Source organism: Podarcis gaigeae (genome assembly GCF_964106915.1).
Source record: "Podarcis gaigeae genome assembly, chromosome: 6".
In the NCBI taxonomy this organism is placed as follows: domain Eukaryota; kingdom Metazoa; phylum Chordata; class Lepidosauria; order Squamata; family Lacertidae; genus Podarcis; species Podarcis gaigeae.
Genome location: NC_139682.1, coordinates 13,364,802 through 13,383,647, shown reverse-complemented (window position 1 = coordinate 13,383,647; position 18,846 = coordinate 13,364,802). Strand labels below are relative to the sequence as shown.

At 41.1% G+C, this 18,846-nt stretch overlaps 1 protein-coding gene across 1 annotated transcript; it reads right to left on the bottom strand.

Moving 5' to 3' along the window:
• Positions 1-7,753: 7,753 nt before the first annotated feature.
• On the bottom strand, positions 7,754-18,666 carry PRELID3B (PRELI domain containing 3B). Its single transcript, XM_083744779.1, has 6 exons — positions 18,277-18,666; positions 16,668-16,836; positions 15,341-15,430; positions 14,748-14,818; positions 12,316-12,418; positions 7,754-9,519 (listed from the first exon to the last, which is right to left on the bottom strand). The coding sequence occupies exons 1-6, from the start codon at positions 18,306-18,308 to the stop codon at positions 9,400-9,402; spliced, it is 585 nt and encodes a 194-aa protein (XP_083600905.1). The 5' UTR covers positions 18,309-18,666; the 3' UTR covers positions 7,754-9,399.
• Between the last annotated feature and the right edge of the window lie 180 nt (positions 18,667-18,846).

Below are 18,846 nucleotides of genomic sequence, written 5' to 3'. Positions count from 1 at the left end.
GTGTACACAGCCTATATCATCATCAATGGGTAGTTTTAGGTTTGCTCTTCCATTTGGGGATTTCCCCTGCTCCCCATTTGGCAATTTATGGGGTGGAGGGGGACTAGATGTGCCTAAATCTAGCTACATTAAAACCTTGAATTTCCTCAATGGGCAACTCCCACTTAAATCCTTGAAACATTAAAAAATAGCTTTGGAACATTGAAAAATAGGCCACATATGTACAATACATTTAAAATTTAAAGCACTGTTATACGGCTATAACAGTCACAGCTTCCCTTAAAAAATCCTGAGAACTGTAGTTTGTTAAGGTGCTGAGAGTTGTTAGGAGACATCTGTTACCCTCACAGAGTGCCTTTCTTTCCAGACACTCTGTTCCATTTCCACTTCCACCCAGATGGATTTTCCCCTTCCTGCTGCCCTAGTCATTCAGCATTTCTTCAACACCGAGTCCTCATTCAGCTGACTGGGAGGCTTCATTCCCCCAATTCATTTTTTACATCCCAATATGTTTTGTATGCCTGCCAAGCTCAGGAGTCTGCTGATACCCTGTCTTGTACATGGTTGGTGTGGTTTTGGCTACACTTGCACGAGCACTCAAAGGCTTGACTTGGAATCAGAGGGAATTGCATCTGGCATTGTTTAAAAAAACAGGACAATGATTCCTGAAAACATGGTCTATTATAACAAAAAAAATTCCTTCCAGTAGCACCTTAAAGACCAACTAAGTCAGTTCTTGGTATGAGCTTTCGTGTGCATGCACACGTCTTCAGATTCTTCAGATAAGGTATCTGAAGAAGTGTGCATGCACACGAAAGCTCATACCAAGAACTGACTTAGTTGGTCTTTAAGGTGCTACTGGAAGGAATTTTTTTTATTTTGACTATGGCAGACCAACACGGCTACCTATCTGTAACATGGTCTATTATAGTTTAACTCATTCCACTGGTTAATTCCAAGTGATTGTGATACTTCAGGAAATAAATAGGGGTTCCATTGTGTTTTTCAATCCTTTACATGTCTAGTCAGAAGTAAGGCTCACTGGGTGCAATAGGTCTTACTCCTGTGTAATTGTGTATAGGATTACAGCCTCAAATTGTACAAGATGAAAAGGAAGCATGAGGTTGGGAACCTTAACATTAACAATAGCCACAAGGAAACCAAACTGTAAGTAGATATTGTAATCACATAAGGTGCCTATTATATCAAGGCACCTTCATACATTTGTACAAACTGTTGTTTAGAGTTGTCAACCTTTTTTAAAGGGATCCTGTGCCTCAAGGTATTAAAATTCAGACGTTGAATTTTCTCCTCCCCTAAGGTCAGGGAAGACACAGGAGCCTTGCCATAAAAGGTTGGTGGCCCTATTATTAATTCTTCCCCATTTCAGTGTACATTTTGTAGTTCTGAAGTTTTCCCGGAGATGAAATGCTTGAAATAATGTCGATCTTGTTCAGAAAATATGGACATGGAAATAAATAATTATACTACAAATCCCCAAACAATCTGTGGAGCTCTGCATCATAAAGATTAGAGAGGGTAAACTGGAGTTGATGGTAAACTGAGATTATTGCAGCAACTGAAAGTTGTAGACGAAGGGCGGCTGGACAAATCCAAAGGGAGATTGGATCGCTGCTGCTCAGCTGAAGATGTGAAGTTTGAAATCTCCAATGATACAGAGGAGGTGCAGTAAGGAGTGTCTTCAACAAAAATATTGGAAGTGTCCAGAGATGTTGGAAAGACAAAATCAGAAGCATCTAAGGAACTAGAAGATGATGAATCAGAGGAGTACTGAGATGTTAATGTGTTGATGTTAGTGAGGTCTAATGAACCAGAAGAGGATGAAGACGAAAGATCAGAAATATCCAGAGAGGGTGAAGAAAATACATAATGGAGATCTGAGTCTGAGAATGCGTGGCTAGAGAGATCCAGGGAGGCTGGTGATGTGGGAAGGTCCAGCGATGCAGAAGAAGAAAAACTAGATAGGTCTACGGAGATTGTAGAGCTCAAACTAGAAAAGTGTGGTGAGTCGGAAGAGGTGAGGCTGGAAATGTCCAAGGATATTGAAGAGCTTCGACTAGAGCGCTCCCAGGAACCTGAGGATGCAACGCTGGAGAGGTCCAGAGAAAGAGATGAGATACTGGAGGAGTCCAGAGGGGGTGAAGAACAGGGACTCGAGAGCTCTGGAGAAGACAAGGAGGCACAAACAGAGAGGCCCAGGGAGGACGAAGCAGTATCGCTTGAGCAATCCCAAGACTCTCTCGAGCTAGGGCTGGAGAGGTCGAGGGAATCTGAAAAGACAAATTTGGATGCAAATTCCAAGGAGGCCCAAGACTCAAGTCCAGATTGGTCCAGGGAGGCAGAACAGACAAAAGCAGACTGATCCAGGGGGGCAGGAGGTCCAACTTACAGAACAAGATAAATCCACAAGATTATTTGGCAGTCCAAAGACATTCAGTGTAGTTTCAGCCTTGTCCTTGTTTGAGAACTTTTCTTTAGCTAGGAAAACATTAAACAAGAACAATTTTTTTTTTAAAAAAATCTTACTATTATTGAAGTGGATACATCCTATTTCTCCTACTGTTTAAACAGGGGGGAAATGGAATTATTACATTGGGGAATGATAAAAACATAATAACAAATAAATAAATATACATATTTCAAGGAATACTGTAATTTATAAAAATGGTCGAACAGTTGCAGATTGGGAAATTGAGTAATATTTCTCACTCAGTCTTATATCCAGAGTCTAGAACAGGCATGGGCAAACTCGGCCCTCCAGATGTTTTGGGACTACAACACCCATCATCCCTAGCTAACAGGACCAGTGGTCAGGGATGATGGGGATTGTAGTCTCAAAACATCTGGAGGGCCGAGTTTGCATATACCTGGTCTAGAAGGGGAGTGCTCTGATAAATAAATGTTTTTATTGATTATTTCATTCTTTATTCTTTAATAAACCACGTTTGAGCCCCCCAAATCAAGTTGTAGAAACATTTTATGAAATAAAAATAAATAAATAAAGTGTGTTGTGCACTGCCCTGTGGTCTTCGGATGAAGGGTGGTATATAAATCTAATGAATTAATAACAGCAACCATCATCCACCCTTTAACACTGCCTACAAAAAGCACTTTCCACATATGTTTGCTTTTTGAGGAGGAGCCTTGCTCTCCCCAAACATTTCTCTTGGGTACCCATTGTACAGCAGAGGATTCTGGGAGATATTCTATTGCACAGATTCAGCACATGCAAAGTGAAGTACAGTAAATCCTACTGGGCCTCACATTACCCCATGTGAACTGAGAGAGTGTCGACTTTTTTAAACACACACAGTATTCCCCTGCAGTTATTCATCGCAGGGAAAGATTGGGAGTGGTGGTCAGGCTGTGTCTTTCAGGGAAGCATATCTTTCTGTAAAGATCTTTAAAGATTACCCCCCATCCCCTTGCAATCAAGCGGTAAATAAATGTTATGATAAGTAAAAAGCTGCTATTACTAAGCTTCTCATTGAACAAATAACTCCTGATAAAAACTGTTGAGAAACTATAAGCTTCCCAGGAACGAAGAGAAGAGAGTTAATATATTTTACTGCAATAAGGCACAGGATAAACTATCCCATTTTAAAACCCACTTTAAATGTGGATTTCTTTATCTTTGTGGTTCAGCAGATAGGTAGATCTCAGAGGGCAACACTGCGTACTCTAAGGTGACATTTCTTGTCCTAGGATGTCACCGTTGCATTGTCCTGGCACAGCTCGTGCCCAGATGTATTTATAATCGATTTAACATAATCACCATGGACTGAACTCCCACTGAGGTCACTCTTTATACTCAGACAGGTGCCTGCTATCCTTCTGTTGCTGGTTAAGAGTTGCCTTCCATCCCTTGATGCCTTGACAACTGTAAGGATTTAGCTTTTGTGTGTTAAAATAGTTTTGCAGTCACGACAGCAAAAGTCAAGCCATATCATATGATGGCAATAGCTTTGCAATTATTTCTGTTTGAGCATATAACACCAATCCTGGCTGCTAATCAGTTTCCAGGTCCAATTCAAAGTGCTGGTTTTGACCTGTAAAGCCTTCAATGGCTCAGGACTGCAATACCTCAAGGTTCACCTCTCTCCATACAAACCGACCTGGACCTTGCAATCATCATCTGAGGCCCTTCTTCGTGTGCCTCCACCGTGAAAAGTCTGGAGGGTGGCAACAGGAGAACAAGCCTTTTCTGCAGTGACTCCCCACTTTTGGAATGCTCTCCCTAGAGAAACTCACCTAGTACCATTGTCATATGTCTGTAGGCCTCCAGGTATAGGGTGTTATATAAATTCAATAAATAATAATGGTAATAGGCACCAGGAAAAGACATTTCTCTGCCCTCAGGACTTTGGCTAATTAACAATCCTTTTAAATTGTGTGTGTTGGGGGTATAGGTTTAATTTTTTTCTTCTTTTTCTTCTTTACTATGTTACTTTTTTGTTTTTATATTGTAAACTACCTTATGATTCTCAGATGAAGGATGGTATATAAATTTATTAAATAATAATAATAATAATAATAACAACAACTTATATTTTGGAAGCAATTTAGTATATTAGGTGCCTGCTATTGTTCCATCCAATTGCCTGTAATTTACACACCTTCTACCCAATATTCTTTAGAGATGTTTAGCATTGAACCCGAGACATTCAGCATTGCAAAGCATGTGATAGACTGTGGAACTATTTCTCTGACCTCTTGTCAAATGTAGAACAGCAGATAAAAGGAACATAATACAAAAAAGCACTTAAACTATACACTGTGATGTTGTATTTATCGTAAGTGATGCATGCAAGTGAATTTTTTTATCCGTTTCTAGAACACACAATCCAGTAAAAGTCAAAAGGCATTTAAGACCCCATTAACTTAAGTGGAAGAGATTTATGAATGGATCATGGCTCTAATACCGACAGCAACCTGAGAATACAAATGGCAAACCATCTTTGCAAGGGCTTTTCCTTCCTGGTGAGAAATAACCTTGGAACGGCTGTTGGAAAGTAGCCACCTTGCTCACGTGCTTAGTAAGATAGAAGAGCAAGCAGCACCCACCAAACACATCACTTATTATATACATGCTACACTAGCTGGTAAATAATTACAGGAATCAGACACATCACCAAATCTCAGCTCTAACAAGGTGAATATTCCATTGGCTCTTTTCATCCAATTGTCTCAAACCAGCACATCTGCACAGCTATCTGCTGAAAAATTGCATGCTGTGAAGAAGCATGGGATGCAACTGCAGCCATTAATACAAAGCATATATCGAGGTTTAAGAATAGTACATACCTTGGATAGCTGTGGATTTGCTTGCTTTCCCCTCTAAGGCAAGCCATATTCAGCTGGGCTGCTAAAGCTCTTCTGTACTTCTTCCCACTTAATGACCCTAATCTTTCCGCAGCTCCTGGAGTGGAAATTGTTGCATGCTGATTTAAATACAGGTCATCGCCTAGCAAATCTCTAAAGGCTTCAGGACAGCACTCAGCATGGAGCAGTGGTAGAATACTCATTGAAATCAGGTGGAATAAGCCCTCTGGCATCTTCTGTTACACAGAGCAATACTTTCGAGGCTTAAATACATGTAAAATGCAGTTCACAAACATTCTGCAAACCTTATGAACTCAGCTTCCCAATGCCAGGCTGTCATTATGCCAGATCAGGATGTTAGTTCTCCACAGAAGCATTAAATTGGGACAGGCAGTACTGCAAATTAGGACACCGACAGCAATGGAAGCTTGTATTATTTATTAATTATCATCATTTAGTATTACTATTAAGAACATTTGTACACCGCTCTTTGCAGAATGGCTTACATAATTAAAACAAGACAATCCTTGCCTGCAGGTTTACGATCTAGAAAGCATGGCTCAAAAGAAGTGGAGGGAAGAGGGGAAAATGCAAACCCAGCAACCAGTTTGAGCTGGAAACAGTTCAGGGTTCCCCTTGCAGTGCTTACTTAGTAGGTAAAGGCAGGTGGCTCTGTCATTTCTGCTGGCATAGACTGAACAGGATGTATTGTATACATTTCAGAAAATCACTAGAGCCTTGAAGCATTGGAAGTTGATGGCAATTTATTTTCTGCTGTAAGCTCCAAACAAGTGCAATGCATTGCTAGGAACCATCTGCTTAGGAGAAGTCTCTGATAACCTTTGCCTCTCTTTCCCCTTCCAATAATGCATTATCACTCCCTTCTCTATAGCTAAGTGGATTCCTCTCTTCATCACCTACATTTTCCATCCCAACCTGTGACATCTTAATATTTTCTTCCTGCTCCCACTTTACCTTTTAAAATTAACTGCAGGGCACGTAGAATCCCTAACAGAGAGATGACTGGGTGTTGCTCTCATTGTCTTTCGACATCAGCTTTTATTTGGAAGTCATTGTAATGAGGACATCGAATTACTTGGTGGTACCCCTTACTCTCAAGTAGGACTGCAAATTGTTGGCCTGGATGCAGAGTCCTGAGGTCACCAGTCAGCCAACACCAGAGGTAATATCATGAGGCTGTGGTCAGTAGTGCTTCTGTTGGAGCAGAGGTGAACCTGTGCTCCCCACCACCACCAACGTTGCTGGACTCGAAATCTCATCAGCCTCAGCCAATATGGCCAATGGTTACAGACGACAGAAATCATAGCATAAGAACATCTCAAGGGCCACACCCATCTGTGTGCTAGAGCAAAACTTCGTCAGCAATGAATCACAACTCTCTCCTATCACTTTCCATCTGCCATTAGATTGGCCGAGCTTAGAATGGTGCCTTCATTTTTGAAGGTGTGCAAATTTTCTTTTTAAAATAGAAGCCACAAGGGCTTTGATCCAGATCAGGACCATGACATGGATGAAGGTTCTCTTCTCCCCCCCGCCACCTCTGCAATGAAATTTATGCTAAAGCTATTAGCTTAAAGAGTGAATTACCTGTTATCTCTGAGCAACCATTCATGAATTTTCTATTGTATCCAGGTTATAACAGGAAACACAGAAGATGTTTGTGTGGCTGTCAATTCTCCATACAGTCTTGCCCCCTGCCCATTTCCCCCTTTTGTTTCTTTCCAAATTAACCCCTGCCTTACAGGGCATGCCTATGTGGCTACCCCACTGCCAAAACATAACATTTTCCTCATGAGACAAGAAGACTGGGACAGGAATTGCAGTGATGACTGATTGCTGATTGCTCTAATGAAATGTACACTTTGGTAAATTTTAAGAAGGTAGCTTCTGTTGATTTTGGAAATCACAAGGCATGTAAGAGAAACTAATTTGAGCACAGCTGCAACTCTGACACCATCCTCTTTGCTGCTGTGCTTTTTTCTTCCCTAAAATGAAAAAGTAGCACCTACAATGCAAGAAAGAGGGGGTGATCTGCACATAAGCACTTTCCAAGGGCTAAAGATGGTTGGGGATGACTTTTTAAGGATAAGAATCTTGCATACGCTCAGCATATACTTCAGTAGAAAGAGCGTGTTATACCAAAGTTTAGGAAACTCTGCTCTAGACAGTACTTTAGACAGGAAACTTTTGCTCTAGACAAAAGCACAGGCTTTTGCAGGCCTAACACCTAAGAATTCTAATCTCTATTCCTACAATTCCTCTCAAATTATGAAAACGATCATAGCAAATTAAAGATAAAATATACAGGCTTTGAAATAATTACTCAATATTTAAATACTGTGACTTTTTTTTATCAGAACAGTTACTATGCACCAAAATTAAAACACAGTTTTGAATATCAAACATTGACAACGTTTTAATTAAGTTAAGAACATTCTCAAATATATAAAAAAACTGATATGCTTTTACAAATGCAATAAAGAAAAAGTACAAAAATATTTAAAATTTAAATATGCAAGTAAACATTTGTAACCTTAGGCATATTCACAGGTTTTCTTCCTTCCGCTTTCCCCCATTAGAAGATTCAAGGATACATTTCTATCTAAATAAGCACTCAAAACTAGTGCTAGTTCTTTATTACTGACATATGCTTATATGGCATAGAAAATTGCATGCACAAGCAGACTTCTGTAACTGTTCTCAATATATAAATGAGAAGATCTACAGAATTAGAGATTGCAAAATGAACTTGCAACTCATTAGTTCTGCCAATTACTACTTGGTGTAGTATCTTCAGGGAGATAATAGGCTTCTACCTCTTCAGTCCTTCATATGAATGGTACCTTATACAGAAATTTTAATGGGCCCTCTTCTACAACAGCATTACTCTGTTTCCACTGCTATTTTTATTTCACACAATATCCATGTTAAAAAGTCTTCCGGTTGGGTTTTGTATTCCATTCTCCACTTTCACCTCTAGAAATATTCCCCTGTGAAGAACAGGAAGAATATTGCAATCTCACCATTATTTTAGATATGGAATTAAAGAATACTAAATGACAAGATTTAGCAACCTGTCACATTTTGTTCCTTATTGGAGACAGAAGCACAAATTACTATTTAAGAAATGTTAATAGTCCATGATGTCCTGCTGAGCAAGCATATAAATCATTATGCAATTCATTTAACAATGTTACAGTACACATGAAATGAACAAATACTTCTGTCTCAGAGTTTACATATTTATATTACTTCCAGTTTCTTGAAACTGCAAAACCAAAGAATGAGCATATAACAAAATTACATTTTGCAACTGTTACAGTACCTTTTTGAAGTCGATGTACAAAACTAAAATAGTGGATTTCTGAACAAATTTACCCCTTTAGTTATAAATCATGCAGCTTCTGCCAAACTCATAATTTGCCTAGTACAAATCTTTAGCTGGTTAATCCTTCAAAATTATGAAGCATTTCTTAAACAGAGCAAAGCTTTAAGGTAAGGGAACAAATGCTATGTACCACACTTTTCATGTTAGCAAATTGCAACACTCATGACAGCAGCATACAAAGCAGCATTTTAATATAAACAATCATATTTCAAGTAATAACCAATGTTCTGCCAACTACCCAAGCTACTGTGCCCAGCATAATTCATCTTAATTTGGGTCCCAAAAGTAACAGAGTCTAGGAAAACCTGAATTCTATCAAAGATGGGGTTAACAATAGATTAACCTTCCAGTTTGTTCTATTGGAGGCCTATTATAGGTTGTAGCTTTAAGATACTTCCTGTGTTTGCAGGAATTGAAAGTTCAGATTATTTCAGCTGAAAGTAATACAGTTGAATGGAACTGAGTCCTGCATATTACCTTCATGTATGAATGTATGCAACTTCTCTCCAGGTTTTTAATTTAAAAATCTAATCTACAGGTCCTCTTTCTTTTCAACAGATAGAAGAATAAATATTTCCATCTTGAAGGAAGTTTACAACAGCTTGCTTCATATGTTCAGGCCTGATATAGACAAATATAGCTATATTTTATTTCTCCATAAAGGCTGCGGCTGCCATAGAAGACCTCATGTTTCCTCTTGCTGAAGAAGTGAATTCCTCTATTTCGGCATTCAGTTTGTTGATCACCCATTCTAGTGCTTCACGTCCCTGAGAACACACACGGCTTGATTAAAAATGTTCTAATTTTCTATCTAGTCAAGAAATGGAGGAGACATGCAATATATCTAGCTTGCATTGCAAAAATGTAACATAAATGAAGTAATAAAATACAAGCACAGCAATTTTATTCTAACCTAAAGTTAATTGTCTGGCCTAATACTTAATGATTTAGTGCCAGCTAGGCCTTGTAATAAACACACCAAACATGGCTTAAGGATTGCCTGCTCTAATATTAGACAGCAGCTCTATTCCACGCCTTTCCACCTAAAGAATAGGGCCTTTTTGTGGAAGCTACCAGACTTTGGAACACTCTTCCTGGATGCTTTAATCAGGTGCAATTTAAGTTTTAGATGCAACTTCAAAAGACTTTCCTGTTTGTAGAGGATTTTTTGGCTGTATTTATCATGTCAGGCAGATCAGGTCAAGGCAGAGTTAATATTGTCTTCCTGCAGTTTCCAATTGCTTTTGGATTTATTCCCTGAGCAGAACTCACTCAGGATACATACTAAATGGTTTTTGAAAGATGGGATATTAACTCCTATGTGAGGCAATGCACTAAATACACTAGAGCTCAAAAAGCTCTTTGAATTTGAGTTTTTCACCTCTAGCTAAAGAGCTTGAGGCATCTAATCATAAGCCTGCATTTTTTTATCAAAGCTTCTATATTTTGATCAGGGCCTGAATCTTAAAATGAGCTTAAAGATTTTCAAATGTTTCATGCCAGGCAGAAGACTAAAAAACCTTGGCAAAATGTTTTTCCTCCTAAGACAAGGGGGCCCCCTGATTTATAGCAGAAAACAATTCTCAAAGTCATAAAAAGGGAATTACAGGCTGAGAGCGAGGACACTGACCTTGCATGTTACAGAAGATAAAAAAGCAGAGATAAACAAATTAAGGGTTGGTAAATAGTAAAATAACACCATGTGCCTCCCAGTAAAATGAGCCATATCTTCTTCCTACGGTTAAAAAGGCCAAGAGCAGTGAAAAAGGCAACTGGCTTGGCTGGAGAAGAAGAAGCTTCTTTCTATTTTTATTTTGAGGCTGGAAACTGTTCCTTCCTTTTCACTTTGAGAAGGTTTAATTCTTTTAAAAGGCTACCTATGATAATGTATGAAATATATTAGCTTAAATGTAATTATGCAAAGGATCTAGAAAGAAAGAAATGTTAAATTCTTATTTCATAGAGTCATATTGCAATAGGAGACCAGAAGGGCAAATGAGCCCAGCCTCCTGCCAGACAGGAGACGCCATCGAGCACTCCTGATATATGGTTGTCAGGCCTTTTGTTTAGACACCTCCAAATGAAGGAGATCTTTCAATGTTGATGTGAACTCAAGATCCTTGAAGATAAAAATTTAAGATTAACCATCTGTTTTGGAAGGCAATAGGGCAAGGAGGGCAAGAGGTGAGCTGGTAATTAAGATTCCTTGTTGAGACACATGTAAGATATATTACTACTTATTTGTCATTTATAGATGGAAGAATATATAGCTCTTTGTGTCCCATAAAAGGACAGAAGGAAATGGGTGTATCTTTTGTGATTGGTTCTAGCAAACAGCCAATAGGAATTTCAACCAGGCTGACTGGACAGAGGCAGCCAAAGGAGGAGCAAGGGGGCTGGATTAAGGAAATATAAGTGCTGGCCAGAATGGCAGGAGGCCAGGCCAGAGCTTGGTAACCATATACCACTGTGCCTCTCATTTATTTGTCTGACAAATAAATTACTATTTTAATTTCTCTATTGCTGCGTTGAATATTTCATTCCAGCTAAGCGTTAACCACAAGCAGGGTGCTACAAGCTCTGTAGTCTGCAATTCACCTATATACACTTCAGTTAACTATTTAACTGTTAACTACAACACATTATACATGGGGTTGCCTCTGAAGATTGTTTGGAAACTGTAACTGGGGCAAACTTCAGCAGCCAGTGGGGCAAGATGGTTTCAGCACATAATACCAACCCTGGCCCAAAGGTAAAGTAAAGGTACTCCTGACCATTAGGTCCAGTTGTGACCGACTCTAGGGTTGCGGCGCTCATCTCGCTTTATTGGCCGAGGAAGCCGGCGTACAGCTTCCGGGTCATGAGGCCAGCATGACTAAGCCGCTTCTGGCGAACCAGAGCAGCGCATGGAAACGCCGTTTACCTTCCCGCCGGAGCGGTACCTATTTATCTACTTGCACTTTGATATGCTTTCAAACTGCTAGGTTGGCAGGAGCAGGGACCGAGCAACGGGAGCTCACCCCGTTGCGGGGATTCGAACCGCCAACCTTCTGATTGGCAAGTCCTAGGCTCTGTGGTTTAACCCACAGCACCACCCACGTCCCAGGGCCCAAAGGTACTTGCTGCCAATTAGTTTCTGACCCCAGTTTAAAGTACTGGTTTTGACCTGTAAAGCCTGATTAATTTTTTTACCAGAGTCCCTGATATGGCTTAGAACATTCATGGATGTATTAGACCCATTGTCAACCCAACACTTTAAACTAGCCAACCAACCCACACTTCTCAATCTAGATGGAGCTGGAGCCTTCATGCTCCCCACCGTCTACTGGTTCTATCTCCACATGGTAGTTATAGCCAACTAAGATAGATTAGTATTATCTCCATACTGCATTATCAGGGCCTAAGTGATCGGTTCTTTGTCTACAACTATGTAGTACACTTACTGTCAATTTCACTTAGGAATTCTGCAAGTTCTCACTCAGCTGCAACAGCATTGCATTGCATGCGAATTCTAAAATATCTCCATCTCCCTTTTTTACACATCATAAAAGCTGACTACATACTTTTTTAGCATTAGAAGAGATTGTGTTCTCCATTAGTCCTTCCAGGTAACTGCTGACACTAACGCCTTTCACACAAATTGTTGCTTCTTGGGTCAAAATGGTTCTAAGGAAAAAAGAATAACGTTTTACCAACTTACTTCTCAAATTTCTGTTACTGCAGTAAAATCTTCCCAAATAGCACAGATGCATCAAAGTATAGTTAGGTGCTCTGCTATTAACCAATCAACTATTTTAAAAAGGGACAAATAGTTTTACAAGAGCTGGAGCAAACAAAAATGAAGTGGTCATGAGGAGATTAAGCAACAGTTTGCTCCAGAATACTGAAATGCCAATATCCCACAATTGTACACATTAATGGTAAGAATGGGAATCTGTGGGAGAAATCTAACCACCACTCTTACAGCACCTTTTGTCATTTCCTCCTTTCCATAGAACTGAGCAGTTATACACACCCACGGAACCAGATTGCTGTGCACAGCTCTGCAAGTTTTCAAGGTAAGTAATTGTTTGAAGTCAGTTATAGCAATCAAGAGAAAAATGGAAACAAGGAAATGAGAATGAGGCTCACTTAGTCAGAGGCACCTATATCCTTTAACATTAGACAGTAGACAATAAAAACAGGAGAACAGTCAAGGGGTAGCACAATAGCATAACAGGTTCTTATCCTACCTAAAGAGACATTAATATGCCATTACTGAAAACACCCAGCGCCAGCAATCCTAGCAAATGGGATTACATTCATTACAAGAAACCATGGTAGAAAAAAAGCTTGTTTTGGTCATTTTGAATGTGATCTACTCACAATCCTCAGACTATAAATTTAAATGAATGTCTAGAGCAGTGGTTCTCAAAGGCTGCAGCGCACCTCACTGGTGTGGCAGGAGAGAATGGCAAGTTCAGCAGGAAGATTAAAGGGCAATCACTACTATATTTTGGGAAAGATTCGTTTTCCTATGTACCATATTTTTCGCTCTATAACGCGCACCTGACCATAACACGCACATCGTTTTTAGAGGAGGAAAACAAGGGAAAAAACATTCTGAATGAAACAGTGGATGTATTATTTTTGTGCTTCATGCTGTGGCCACAGACATGTGATCTGATGGTGAATTTGGGGTGACCCAATGCAAAAATCCTGAGAATCCCTGTGGATCCATGCTTTGTAACCACGTTTTTGCACCATTGCAGCCCCAGGCAACAGTGGGTGTGTGATTTTGGGGGGGCAGGCTGTAGCCATGGACATGCTATGTGCTCTGATGGTGAATTTGGGCTGACCCAATGCAAAGATCCTGAGGATCCATATGGATCCATGTTTTGTAACCACGTTTTTGCACCATTGCAGCCCCAGGCAACAGTGGGTGCGTTATTTTTGGGGGGCAGGCTGTAGCCATGGACATGCTATGTGATCTGATGGTGAATTTGGGGTGACCCAATGCAAAGATCCTGAGGATCCATGCTTTTTAACCACATTTTAAGTGGGGAGGGAAGGAAAAACACAGAACGGACAAGGAGCATGAGAGGGGTGTGCAGAGAAGCAGCTGGCTAAGAATGCAGGAGAGGGGTATAGGGAGGAAAGGAAGGCAAAAGTTTTCCCTCACCTACCCACCCAAGCCAGCCAGCTCTCTCTCGCGTGCGCGCTCTCTCTCTCTCTCCTGCATGTTTTCAGCAGCACTCTGCTTTCCCCTCTGCTTGCCTGGAGGGGAGGGGCTTTCCCTGCTCTTTGTTCCGTTTGAGCAAACACAGCAAGGAAACAGAGGAGGGTGGGCAGTAAGACCCTGAGGCAGAATGCAGGAAAGCAGCCGCTTCCTCTTTTCATGTTTCCCTTCTCAGAGACCTGCAATTTGATTTTTGCCTGATTTTTTTTGCCATTTGGCTCCAGGGACCACACATTCGCTCAATAACACACACAGACATTTCCCCTTCCTTTTTAGGAGAAAAAATCTGCGTGTTATAGAGGGGAAAATACAGTAGTTGCATTGTTTTATACTTTCTGGATGCCCCATGACCGTATTATAAAGTAGTTGTGTTCTATGTTATAAATCACAGATTGTTAGTTGTTTCTTTTTGTTTTCCAATGTATTTATCAATTAAAAAAACAGAGTGGTGCAAGCAAATTTTTATTCTGAAAGTGTGGCCCAGAGAAAAAGGTTTGAGAACCACTGGTCTAGAGCAAGAATGGCGAACCAGATCCAGCCAGTGGGATAAAATGGGAGCTCACTTTTAACATTCTGAACTGTGCAATGGCAGGCACATCTCCACTTGTACCTTACCTGATATCACATATGATGTCAAGAGTGAAGCAAGTAGGTGTGGCTTGGGGAAAATTGCCTCATGGGCCCAATTGGGGCCTGTGCTGGGCCTAATTAGGCTTGTAGACCATAGATTCCCCACCCATGGTTTAAAGTAAAACTCTAAAGAAATCAATTACTTACTTTTCTGGCTTTTCAGGATGTGGTTTATAGATTAATCTCTCATCTACTGACACCAGATTTGTAAATGAAATCTAGAAAAAATAATAATTCATATATCAAATCTTCCTGTTATAAAATTCTGTAAGATATGTAAAGGGCTATGCACTTATGGCATCTGAAGCCACTACAGCTGGGGCACAGTATTTTCATGATATTACAACAGTCTTCTCTAAGGTAGACATTACTACATTCCCCCCAACTCAGATTACATCACATATAATGCAGAAGGAACTGGAAACAAATTCCTGATGCTAAATGTTGCCAGAGTCACAAAAGACTGTCATACTGACAGTTCACAAAATAAGTACAAGTCAGTATAACATGGCACAAAAACATCTGAGATAAAAGTTGCATGTTGTGCATACCACTAAGAAGTGTCTCCCCTGTTCATTCAGCTTCTGAACAAGAAATGTCAGAACAGCTCCACAAAAAAATCTAAGCACGTTTTATATGCTCAAATAGAAGGCTACCAAATAAGTCCACAAAAAACTTCCAATATATTTTTGCATGCATGAACTAAAGTATAAAGATTAAACAGTTTTATTAATACTTACATTAGTAGAATTGAGCTCCAGTACTTTCTCTACTGGGTCAACTATGGAGTGTTCTTGTACATATGTCCTTGTTCTACAAGCACCAATAAGCTAAGAGAGAACATCAGGCATTATATATTTCAGGCCTATTTTCATTATCAACTTGAGTACAAGACAGGACAAAAAGATATCTAGTCAGATCTTGAGATATATATTCAATAGTTGCCAGTTTAGTGACAATGGCTTCTTGTTCCATTTCATGTACCTGAATTACGATCTGATTTCTGCTCCTTGTATTGTTTTCCCCCTTTACCTGAACATTATTGTAATTGTAAAGCACTTCTCCACTTCTTCTCTTTCCTTATTTGTGACTAGCTGAAAAAAGCCTAAGGCTTATGCAGTCCTTTTCTCATAACAGGAAACTATGGGCTTTCTGTTACATCTGAACAGAGCCATTCACTTACCCCCCCCCCCCAATCAGGTATTATTGCTAGCATTCATTCTACTCATCTATGCAGGATTCACCCTACAGTTGGAAAAACCATGCTGAAAATGGCAAAATTATGCAACACTCTTACTGTGAAGTTCTGATGGTTAGCCATCAGCTATGTCTTGGTAATATTTTTTCTTGTTACCAACCAGCTGCTAGGGTCAGTCACATCATGCCTGTTTCTCGATAACCGAGAACTTAGTCAACGGTTTGGTTTGCATGTACCTAGAATGTACAGCACAACAAACCACTGTATTATGGAGCTTGACTTGTTAAGCGATTTCTATATTTAATATTTTTCTAGCTGAAATTAAAGTGATTTAACCACCTGAATTTATTTATTTTAAGTGAGTAGGAACACTCAGGCTATCAATCAATGCAAATGAAGTGGATAAGTGCTTCCTGAAATATGCTGACTAGGACATGATGGAGTGGACAACACAAAGAGGTTCTGACTTCTGTAGGAGGTACTGTTTGGAGTGCTATTGGATTGATGGACTCTCACTTTATTTATTTATTCATTAAATATACAAAAGGTTTATCAAATGGATCAGCTGCTATTATAAAATGCTAAATGAATGGACAGCACCTTTCAACAAAGCCACTAGTTCCTTCCAGGTCTAAATACAATGTAATTATGGTGTAAATAAACCCAACAGAAATTATTAATTTGTACCCTGAACAGTTCAGGAAAATCCAAATAATGTATTGTGAAAGAGTGAAATGCAAAGCTAACTTGATCCCCAAATACCACTTTCAGAGAAGGTCATTACACTGTATTTCATAAAAACCAAGGTCAAATGGGTGTAATTTCAAAGTAAGTCAGATATTTGTCCTGCATCCTGAATGGACACGTACTGATTTTACAATTGATGGCATCCCCCATTCGGTACTGAGCAACCTGTGGCTATGTAACTTTCCATTGGGATCTACATGCCGGTCCAGAACATCTACTCCAACCACGCTGGGATTCATGGGATTTGGATATTTCTGCATAGCAGCTGTAGTAACTGTCTCCCAAGGGTGGCTGTCAAATTAAAACAAAAACAAAGATAAGCACTTTTCAGTTAGTTACATAGGAATAAGTTCTGCAGATAGTCTCAGATTTAGCTAAGAACCTGAGCTAACCAATTCACCACATACTATTGTCACTGAATTCTCAAGGAATTCTCTTTCAAGTACTATATAATGTAAAATGTGCAAAAAGCATCATAAAAATAAGCAAAAATGAAGTCTTAAAAGCAGCTTAAAGATCAGGTTGGTAACAAAAGAAAGAAGAGCACTACAAAGCCTAAGACACAACTCCAAAATAAGATACATTCAAATTCTGGGACAATCCATTTCAACCCCAAATACTGCTTGGATCCTTGGACTTTTATAATGAGCAAAAGAAAACTCAATAAAACCAACACATGGCCAAACCTAGCAACTGCAGCAGTCGGTGAAAAACATGTTTTTCAAACAGCAATTGCTGGAACAGAGCATGGCTAAACACGTGCAGCCTGCACAGAATGAAAGGAAGGCCTTTCACTGCTTGCAGAGCGGGGGAGGCGCCTGTTGCAGTTCTTCAGCACCCATTTTCCAGCCTGCATTTCCTTATACCAAGGAATGGGAGACACCATAAGAACACTGCAGAAGAGGACTTGGCCATGGCAGACCCAAGAAGGTGGTGGGCTACCATCAGCACAGAAAATGTGGACAAGAAAATTGCACTAATCCTCAGGACAGTTGCTTAGCCGCAGCCACATGGGAAGGAAGATACCAACTATGCACTGCAAAATATGATGTAATGCTTCTTCACTGAAATAAGCATCCAGTGAAGTACCTGTGAAAGAAACAAAAAGGAGCCCACTTTTCTTCTGCTTTCAATTCCTCCTCTTAAAACCCATATCGTTGCAGCTTTTTTAAAATAAAAAAATTCCCTAACATATTTTTTTTGGGGGGGGGGTGGAGAGAAGAAGGACGAGATGGGTGCTGCTGCTACTATACCCTCAAACCAACCTTGGCGATGGAAAAGGTTGTCAGCAGCGCCTGAATAACTACAATAGATTCCCCCCCCTTCTTCTTTATGCCCCATTTGAAAGGTTTCCATAGGTGACCAAAACAGAGCTGGGGACAATTCGCGACGCTGGGGAAATGGGGGCAAGAGAGGGAGAAGAAGCGCGTGCACTTCTGTGGGGTAGTAGGAACCTTAACCCCCCCCCAAAGATTATCAGACGCCCCCTCGCCCAAGGCAGCTGTTTCGGGGGTGCGTGTGGGATAATTAGGGGATGGAGGGGAGCCCCTTAAAGGTCAGCGAGCCCCTGCCCCTCTCCCCCCCCAAGTGAAGTCAAAGCCGCCCTTGCCCCAAAGGAGATGCTCCTCGGGTGTCCCCTCAGAGGCCGAGTTCCCGCTGCGCCCACCATCTCAGGGCCCAGCGGCCGACCCTTCCCCGCTTTAACGCGGCATCTTGCCGCCCGCTACTCACTCGAAGGTGTGCTCAGAGGTCCAGATCTTCATTGCGGCGGCCGGAGGAGGAATATGGAGGCGTGGGGGGGTGCCTCTCGGCAGCCTCGGTTTCCTTCAGACGCCCCCCGCGCCTCGCGACGCCCTTCCGAGCCGCCCGCCCAGCCTGACTGACGGATCTGAGAAAGGACGGAGGGGGAGGGGACGAAAAGAGCCGGGTGACCGTTCCCCTCCTGCCCTCAAGTGCGCCTGCTCCGCCCGTGATGCGGGGGGGGAGTGGGAGGGGCGAAGCACCTAGGGAAACGTCTGATAGGGCGGCGTCCTATTCACCGGCTGGGCGACGTCAGAACTGAAGCCATCCTTCCTTCGGCTACCTCGAGAGCGAGGGGGGCCTCGGGCGCCGGCAGGGCGCGAGCCGCACTAGCGCGCGTGCGCACCATCCCAACGGTTTCTACGCCCGCGCGCCTACGCGGTGGCAAGACCCTCGATGAGGCCCCCCCTGCCCCATTTTGCTGAGGTCCTCAGTGCTGCATGGGGCAGGGGGAGGCTTGGCACCACCACGATTATGTCCCCAACTGTATTTATTTTAACT

What these genes read in the sequence shown, in the direction of transcription:
- PRELID3B (XM_083744779.1), bottom strand. Translation starts at nt 18,308, where the DNA reads ATGAAGATCTGGACCTCTGAGCACACCTTCGA. An exon ending in TGCCATCAATTGTAAAATCA is followed by an intron (nt 15,431 to 16,667) that starts GTACGTGTCCAT and finishes GTTCTCTCTTAG; the next exon opens with CTTATTGGTGCTTGTAGAAC. An exon ending in CATCCTGAAAAGCCAGAAAA is followed by an intron (nt 12,419 to 14,747) that starts GTAAGTAATTGA and finishes TTTTTTCCTTAG; the next exon opens with AACCATTTTGACCCAAGAAG.